General features: G+C 45.6%; 1 protein-coding gene across 2 annotated transcripts in view; it reads left to right on the forward strand.

Annotated features, from left to right (window-relative positions):
- Positions 1-9,068, forward strand: part of LOC105995782 (chromosome unknown open reading frame, human C6orf106) — a 50,158-nt gene continuing 41,090 nt past the window's right edge. Inside the window, exon 1 of one of the 2 annotated variants that reach the window (XM_013029634.1) lies at positions 1-307. In XM_013029634.1, the coding sequence (XP_012885088.1) occupies positions 150-307 (158 nt within the window). In that variant the 5' untranslated portion in view covers positions 1-149. The remainder of the gene's footprint in view (positions 308-9,068) is intronic. The other variant, XM_013029635.1, reaches the window with a different exon arrangement.

Below are 9,068 nucleotides of genomic sequence, written 5' to 3' on the forward strand. Positions count from 1 at the left end.
GAGGCGGTGAGAGGCCCGGGGCTTACCTCGGAGGAACGGGGTCGCGGCTCCGGCCGGCAGCGGGCCCCCTCCCGGTCCCCGGGCCCGGCAGCGCGGCGGCAGCTTGCTTGTGAGGAGGCGGGGAAGCGAGCGTCCGTCCGGCCCCCGCCATGGAGGGCATGGACGTGGACCTAGACCCGGAGCTGATGCAGAAGTTTAGCTGCCTGGGCACCACCGACAAGGACGTGCTCATCTCCGAGTTCCAGCGGCTGCTCGGTTTCCAGCTCAACCCGGCCGGCTGCGCCTTCTTCCTGGACATGACCAACTGGTGAGCCGGCCTGCCGTGCCAGCGCCGGCGGCGGCCTCGGCCCCGAGGGGAGGGCAGGGACACCCGAGCCGAGCCGAGGCGGCGGGGCGGGCCGGGCGGGAAGCGAGGTGGCTCTCCTCGCTGGGACGGCCAAAGCTAATGGGGGAGCCCCGGGGGGCAAGGGGAGAAATGGGGGCGGGTGTTGAGCGGAACTAGAAGAGAGTTAGGGGGCTGTGGAAGCAGGAGGGAGATGGGGTTCTGCGGAAGGTAGCGCCCCAGGAACGTGGGCAGAGGAGAGGTGGCATAGAGGGTAGACTGGAAGGAAAAGCGTGTGGTGCTAGCTGAGGAGTAGAAAGCTCGGGAAATTGGGATTTAAGATGTGTGTGGGGAAGGTATGGGATTTGGAATGGGGGCTGACGATGACAGGATTGGGGGAAACTGTGCGTGTGTGGGGGGGGATTGTTAGGTGCTTTGGATGAACCTGGGGCACGGGAAAGATTAGGGAGTTGGAGCTGAGAACAGATCGCGCGCGCGTTTGTGTGGTGTGTATGTCCACTCAAGGAGAGAGAAGGAAAAAAGATTATTGCGGGGGGGGGTGATGATTATGGTGGGGAGGGTAGATAGCTTGTGTTAGAGTTGTGTTTAGGAGAGGTGGGACCTATTAATGGTTTTTCTCTAGGATGAGGCCTGGAGGGAAAAAAAAATCTTTGAAAAGTGGGGGAAAGGGGATGATTTTGGGGGAGGGAACTTTGTGAACGCACTGGAGCCTTGGCAGAAACCTTCAACTAGGGAACTTGAAGAAGGGCCTCCAGAATAGGAGTGAAGAGAGGGGCTTATTGTAAAAGAAAATGAGGTTGATAAACCTTTGGGAAAATGGAGAACTTGACAGGCTAGGACCCAAGTATTTTTGGCTTGAAGTTAGGTTGTAGAAGGTTGAATTGGAACAGACTATCACCCATAGGTGAATGTTTCTTGGCTTGTGAAGCAGTATTTGCTGTTTTTGATAAGCAAGTCTTCCCATGTTCTGTAGGGGCTGTTGAGTTCACTCAGGGTGAGGAGAGCAGACACCATTAGATTTCTTTGAAAAGCTTTCAGGTGAAGCAACCAGTCTTCGGATAGAAAGCAATGGGGGGTGAGTGCCCTTTGCTCGGTGTTGGGCATTTAGTCCCTTGACATGTGGAATCTTGTTTCTCTTGGCATCTCTTGCACAATCCAATGCCTCTTTATTTTCATGTCCACTAAGTGTTTTAAAGCAATGCCAGCTTTTCCTACTGTTTATCCCACCCCTCACCTTAACCCCATGCTGAATGACTTCTGTTAATGGGAGCCTTGTAGGTGTGGTAGAACAAAAAAAAATGGTATGGGTTTTATTTTTTCCTTTGTGAGTGTGTGTGTAGCATTTTTGGTAGGTTTTAGTATTTTATCTGTAAAGCCAATCATTAAGTAGGAGTGGGACAGAATAGGTGTTGAAAAATACTCTGAGGCTTTGAATGCATCCTATCTTTAGAATTGTTTGTTGCCTGGAATGTGTGTTAGTGGTAGAGTGCTTATCTAGCATGCATGAAGCCCTGGGTTTGATTCCACATAAACAGAAAAAGCCAAAAGTGGTGCTGTGACTCAAGTGGCAGAGTGCTAGCCTGAGCAAAAGAAGCTATGGGACAGTGCCCACTGAGTTCAAGCACCAGGACTGGCAAAAATAAAGGAAAGAAAGAAAGAAGAATTAGGTGTTTGTGAGCTTTGCTTGTATCTTTGTTTCTCCATATTGGAGATGGAACCAAGGGCCTCTTTCATGCTAGGCAAGTGCTGTACAACTGAGCTACACCTCTGGCCCTTTGCTTGCACCTATTATGTCCAGATGATTTCAAACAAGGAATGTAATTTAGTTTTCTGGCCAACAAAACACACCGAGAAGAGCTATTACTCTAGTGTAGTCTGGAAGTAGTTTTATCTTGAGGGGAGTTGTTCTTTTGCCTGCCCACTAACCACCCCCAGAGCTTTTCTCCCTTGTTTACACCATTGCACTATAGGAAACTTGACATGTTGGTACTGCTTTTGTGGTTGGGGAGGATCTTTTTTTTCTTTCTACCCCCTTGTGAATTAAACATTGTTCTTTTTTTTTAGTTTTTTAGAGTCAGTGTTTATTAGTACAAGTATTATGACTACAAAACCAGTGTAATTAATTTTATATGCTTGAGTTGTGTTTAGCATCTAGGATTGTGTTTACATGATGTGAAAAGTAATGGATAGGTGAGTCACAGTGTGGATAAGAAAAAATAACTCAAAAATATAACTGGGTTATGAATATTTGAGTTTTTAAATTAAAAAAGGACATGAAATAGCATGTATACTGATTTCATGTTTCTTCTATATAGAACAAGAACAGCTATTCAGGAGGCTGAGATCTGAGGATCTAGGTTTGAAGCCAGTTGGGGCAGGAAAGTCTGTAAGACTCTTTAATCTCCAATTAAATACCCAAAAAGCCAGAAGTGGAGTTGTGGCTCAAGTGGTAGAGTGCTATCCTTGAACCAGAAAGCTCTGGGATAGTGTTCAGGTCCTGAGTTCAAACCCCAGTACTGGCACAAAAACAAAGATTAAAAAAAAGAAGAAAGGAATGAGTTAGTCTAAAAATGTGTTTTTTGGTTCAAACCCAGGACCTAGAGCATGCTAGACAAGTGCTATATCACTGAGATAAACTCCCAAGGGCTCCTATAGCCTTTGATGTGTGTGGGGGGGAGGGAGAGGGGGGTGGTGTGGATGGGTGTTTGGTGTGTGGATGTGTTGCTGAGCATTGAATCCTTGGCTATGTGCTTCCTCCCCCCCAGTCATGGGCCTTGAACTCTGGGCCTGAGGAGTCTTCAGCTCAAGGCTAGCACTCTCTCACTTAAGCCACAGCGCCACTTCTGTTTTCTGGTGGTTTATTGGAGATGAGAGTCTCCCAGACTTCCCTGCCCAGGATGGCTTTGAACCTAGGATTATAGGTGTGAGCCAACAGCACCCATATTTCAGTATACTTTTAATCTAGGCAATCAAATTATAATAAAACTTGAAGTCATTGTGCCCTTTTTTTTCCAGAACTGGGGTTGAGCTCAGGACTTTGTGCTTGCTAGGTTGGTGCTCTACCATTTGAGCCATACCTCCAAATCCTTCCTTTTGCCAGTTATTTTGAAGATGGAGTCTAGCAAATTTCTTTACCCAGGCTGGTTGCAAACCTTAATCCTTCAGATCTCAAACTTCTGAGTAACTAGGATAATAGTGAGCCACTGGCAGCAGACTACATTGTGTTGTTGTTGTTGTTATCATCATCATCATCATCATTTTGCCAGCCCTGGGGCTTGAACTTAGGGCCTAGGCACTGTCCCTGAGCTTCTTTTGCTCAAGGCTAGCACTCTACCACTTGAACCATAGTACCACCTCTGGCTTTTTCTGTGTATGAGGACTGAGGAATGGAACCCAGGGCTTCATGTTTGCTAGGCAAGTACTCTACCACTGAGCCACTTTCCTAGCCCCATCATCATCATCATTATTGTGGCTATAGAGGGCATGCTGTTTTGTTACAAAAGAAATGAACTCTCATTTGTGAACTGAAATCAGGAAGGCTATCTTTTTGTCTTATAAGAAATAGCTCTGGACTGGGAAGGTGGCTCAGTGGTAGAGCGCTTGCCTTGCATGCATGAGGCCCTGGGTTCGATTCCTCAGCACTGCATAAGCAGGGGAAAAAAAGCCAGACGTGGTGCTGTGGCTCAAATGGTAGAGCACTAGCCTTGAGCTAAAGAGCTGAGGGACAGTGCCCAAGCCCAGAGTTCAGGCCCCACGACTGGACCCAAAAAAAAAAAAAACACTGAAATGGAGGGACAAATGGTGAACAAATACAGCAGTAGTACTCACTAGACACTCTGCTGAAAATGAACTATACAACTTGTGGGTGGAAATGGGAGGGAAAAACTGGGAGAGCGAGGAAAGGCGTGACAGTGTTCAAAACAGAAAACATATATACTCAAGCAGGAAACTTGTGGCATGTGTCTGTAATCCTACTCAGGAGACTGAGCACTAAAGATCTTGGTTGGTACCTAGCCCCAACAGAAAAGTCCCACAGAAAAGTCTGTGACACTCATCTTTGATTAACCATCAGAAAACTGGAAGTGGAGTTGTGGCTCAAGAGGGTAGAGTTCTGGCCTTAAGCAAAAAAGCTTAGTGATGGAACCAGTGACAGAGACCAACAAACAAAAACAAAAATCTGCCAAGATTTATACAAGTCAACAGATGAATTAAAGTACAGTACTGAACTGTGGAGCTATTTCTTTTTCTTTTTTTTCTTGGTTGTGGGGCTTGAACTCTGGGCCTGGGCCCTGTCCCTCAACTCTTCAGCTCACGCACTCTACCACTGAGCCATCTTCCCAGCCCAGTGTCTATCTTTTTAAATAACATCCCTTTCCTGCCCCTTGGGTTTGCCCAAGCTGGTCTCTAACTTGAGATCCTCATTTTTCAACCTACTAAATGCTGGGATTACAGGCATGCATCACCATATGTTATTAATGTAGACAGAATTGTGTAGCTATTTGCATGTTTTTTGTTGTTGTTGTGTGCCTGTCCTAGGATTTGAACTTGGCCTGGGTCTGTCCCTGAGCTTTTGTGCTCAAAGATAGTATTCTACCACTTGAACCACAGCTCCACATTTGGCTTTTTTGGTGGCTAATTAGTATAGACTCTACTGTCCAGGCTAGATTTGAACTATGATCTTTAGATTTCAACCTGTTTGATTTTTTTGTTTGTTTGCCTTTCATGGAGTTGGAATTCAGAACCTGGATGCCGCCTCTGAGCTCTTCTGCTCAAAGCTAGGGCTCCACCACTTTGAGCATTGTACCACTTGTGGTTTTCTGGTGACTTGGAGCTAAGAGTCTTAGGACTTTCCTGCCTGGGCTGGTTTGAACTGTGATCCTTAGACTAAGCCTCCTGAGTAGCTAGGGTGGTGTAAGCCACCTGCACCCTATTAGGAAAACTTATTTTGTAAAATAATGCCCTTTAGATCTCAGCATTATCAGAAACACTCTACAAGATAAACATAAAACCATAAAGTGATGGGATAAAAGAAAACCTAGTGTGAAAATTAGTTATACTTCTTTTTTTTTTTTTGGTCAGTTGTGGGACCTGAACTCTGGGCACTGTCCCTCAGCTCTAAGCTAGCACTAACACCCGCCACAGCATGACTTGCGTTTTTCTGGAAGTTAATTGGAGATAAGAAGTTCACGGATTTTCCTGCCTGGGCTGTCTTTGAACCATGATCCTCAGATCTCAGCTTCCTGAGTAGCTAGGATATACAGGCGTGAGCCACCAGCCTCCTACTAGTTATACTTCTTACCTGACTTAGGTGTGAGTGTGTTTATGCTGGTACTTGAACTCAGGACCTTTAGCTCTTGCTTAGCCCTTTTGCTGGAAACTGACATCACCACTTGAATCACATCTCCACTTCTAACTTGTTGGCGGTTAATTGTATATAAAAGCCTCTTGAGGGCTGGAAAGGTAGCTTAGTGGTAGAGTGCTCACCTAGCATGCATGAAGCCCTGGGTTCTATTCCTCTGTACCACATAAACAGAAAAAGCCTCAAGTGGCGCTGTGGCTGAAGTGGTAGAGTGCTTGCTAGTCTTGAGCAAAAGAAGCTCAGAGACAGTGCCTAGACCCTGAGTTCAAGCCCCAGGACTGGCCAAAAAAAAAAAGTCTCCAGTTTAGAGTCGGCGCTTACACCTGTAATCCTAGCCTACTCAGGAGGTTGAGATCTGAGAATCATGGTTCAAAGCCAGCCCAGGGAGCAAAATTGGTGCAACTCTTATCTCCAGTTAACCACCAGAATACCAGAAATGGCGCTGTGGCTCAAGTGGTAGAGCGCTTGCCTTGAGCTGAAGAGCTGAAGGACAGCACCCAGGCCCAGAGTTCAAGCCCCATGACTGAACCCCCCCAAAAAAAAGTCTCTTGGGTTTGGGTTTGTTTTCTCAAGCTGGCTCCAAACTGGTATCCTCAGGTCTCAGCCTCTGAGTAGGATTTCAGATGTTTGTTACTGTCACCCAGCCTCTTAGGTGATTTTTCTTTTTTTTGGGTAGGGGGAATGATAGGGTGTTAGATGTATGGTACTGGTGCTGGGGTTGAAACTCAGGGCTTTGTACATGGTAGGTAAGGACTCGTACCATTGAGCTACATCCGTAATCCCTCCCTCCCCCCACTTTTTTTTCCCGTTTTGGCAGTATTGGGATTTTAAGTCAGGACCTTGTGCTTGCTAGGCAGGTTCTCTGAATTGAGCCATGCCTCCAGCCCTTCCTCCTCTTTCTTTTTTTGGAGTATATGATGATATTAGGGCTTGTGCTCAGGGCTTCATGCTCTCATTTAGCTTTCTTGCTCACAGCTGGCACTCTACCTTTTTTTTTTTTTTTTCCTCAGTCGTGGGGCTTGAACTCTGGACCTGGGGCGCTGTCCCTCAGCTCTTCAGCTCAAGGCTAGCACTCTACCACTTGAGCCACAGGGTCACTTCTGATTTTCTGATGGTTTATTGGAGATAAGAGTCTCATGGACTTTCCTGCCTGGGCTGGCTTTGAACTGCAATACTCAGATCTCAGCCTCCTGAGTACGATTACAGGCATGAGTCACCAGCACCCAGCACATTACCAGAGTTTGAACTTAGAACTCTGAGCTTGCTTAGTTTGTTTAATGGCGCTCTACTCATATGAGCCACATTTCTAGTCCTGCTTTGAACCTCAATCCTCTAGATGTTACTCTCCTGAGTAACTAGGATTACAGGTTTGAGCCTCAGTCACTGAGCTCTTCTACTTGCTTATTGGTCATGGAGCTTGAACTAAGGGCCTGAGCTTTTTCACTCAAAGCTAACACTCTACCCCTTTAAGCCACAGAGCCACTTCCAGTTTTCTGGTAGTAAATTGAAGATAATACTGTCACAGACCTTTCCTGCTTGGGCTTTTGAACTGCAATTGTCAGATCTCAGCCTCCTGAGTAGCTAGGATTATAGGTGTGAGCCACCAGTATCCTGCTTCTTCTGTATTTTTAAGAAAGTTGAGGGGGCTGGGAAGGTGGCTCAGTGGTAGAGCGCTTGCCTTGCATGCACAGTCTCCTGAGTAGCTAACTAGTCTGGCTCTTTTTCCTTTCTGAGGCAGGGTCTCTCTATGTCATCCATGCTTTGATTTACAATCTTTCTGTCACTTTAGCTTCAAAAGAACATGGTAAAAAGTATATTGCTGTCTTGCAGAAACTCTCCTTTCCTGTGCCATTACTGAAGGATTTGTGTTGTTCTTTTTTATTGTGAAAATACTGTACAGAGGGGTTACAATTATATGGGCAAGATAATGAGTATATTTCTTACCAAGCATTGTAGCCTCTTCTTTAGTTTCCCCTTCCCATCCCTTCCCATCCTCCCCTTTTCCCTCCTAATCCCCCCTCCCCCACCGAGGATTTGTGTTTTCAAACATAGATCAAGTCAGAACTGATGACCATTATAATCAGGAAACACAGATGAGGTTTCTTCACCTCCTCCCACTGACCTACAGACGGAAGCAAAAATTTAATAGGCAGGCAATATTTAACCAGATACTTTTTGGGGATAGGTCCTTAATAGAGTAACATAAAAGTAGCATAGCAGGCAACTATTATACCTAATTTACTAAGAAGAAGCACATATACCTAAAAACTATCAGGAAAGGATAATGAAACATGTATTTTTTTTGGGGGGGAGGGGGTCCGGTCGTGGGGCCTGAACTCTGGGCCTGGGTGCTATCCCTCAGCTCTTCAGCTCAAGGCTAGCGCTCTACCACTTGAGCCACAGCGCCACTTCTGCCTTTTTTCCTTTTGCTTATGTGGTGCTGAGGAATTGAGCCCCCAGGGCCTCAGGCATGCAAGGCAAGCGCTCTACTACTGAGCCACCTTCCCAGCCCTGAAACATGTATTTATTAGTGAATTGACTGAATACAACTTCAGAACAGATAGGAATAGACTAAATTACATAGAACCTGGGATTCACTAATATTTATGTTCCTGCGTGTGCAAATTGCTTTCTTGGAAGTTAAGTTTCGAGGTTGTTGGGCAATTAGAATAATGGAAAAGCATCCAATTGTAGTTAGATGTTTCCTGAATGAAATCAGGAAGGAGCAAGATGGGCTTAGACCATCTAGAAGATTGCTTTGGCCATGATGTGAGTAATAAGATCATTGGTGAAATTTGGATACCCTGCTTTTACCAGTCTTTTCAAACTAGACTGCTGCTCATTTCTCAGTAGTAAACATTTCCCTCTATATAGAATGCTCTTCTTTTTTTCTTTCTGCGGTATAAAACCCTACTATTTTTTTTTTGGAATTGGCATACTAATTATGTTCTTTAGTAATAGTTATTTTCTGAACTTCACTGTTACCTTTATGTAAGCTTATGCTTCAAAAGAAAATAAATGCCTTTGTCCTAAGCCTCTTATACTTAGTAAATATCTGTTCAAGTAGTGTAAGACAATGAAAGTTTTTTTGTTTGTTTGTTTTGTTGGTCGTGGAACTTGAACTCTGGGCCTGGATGCCGTCCCTGAGCTTTTCAGCTCAAGTCTAGCACTCTACCGCTTGAGCCACAGCACCACTTCTGGTTTTCTGGTGGTTTATTGGACTGGGGCTGGGAAGGTGGCTTAGTGGTAGAGCGCTTGCCTTGTATACATGAGGCCCTGGGTTCGATTCCTCAGCACCACATAAGCAAAAAGAAAAAAGCTGCAAGTGGCGCTGTGGCTCAAGTGGTAGAGCGCTAGCCTTGAGCT

The sequence above is a fragment of the Dipodomys ordii genome, unplaced genomic scaffold, assembly GCF_000151885.1.
Source record: "Dipodomys ordii isolate 6190 unplaced genomic scaffold, Dord_2.0 Scaffold120, whole genome shotgun sequence".
NCBI lineage: Eukaryota > Metazoa > Chordata > Mammalia > Rodentia > Heteromyidae > Dipodomys > Dipodomys ordii.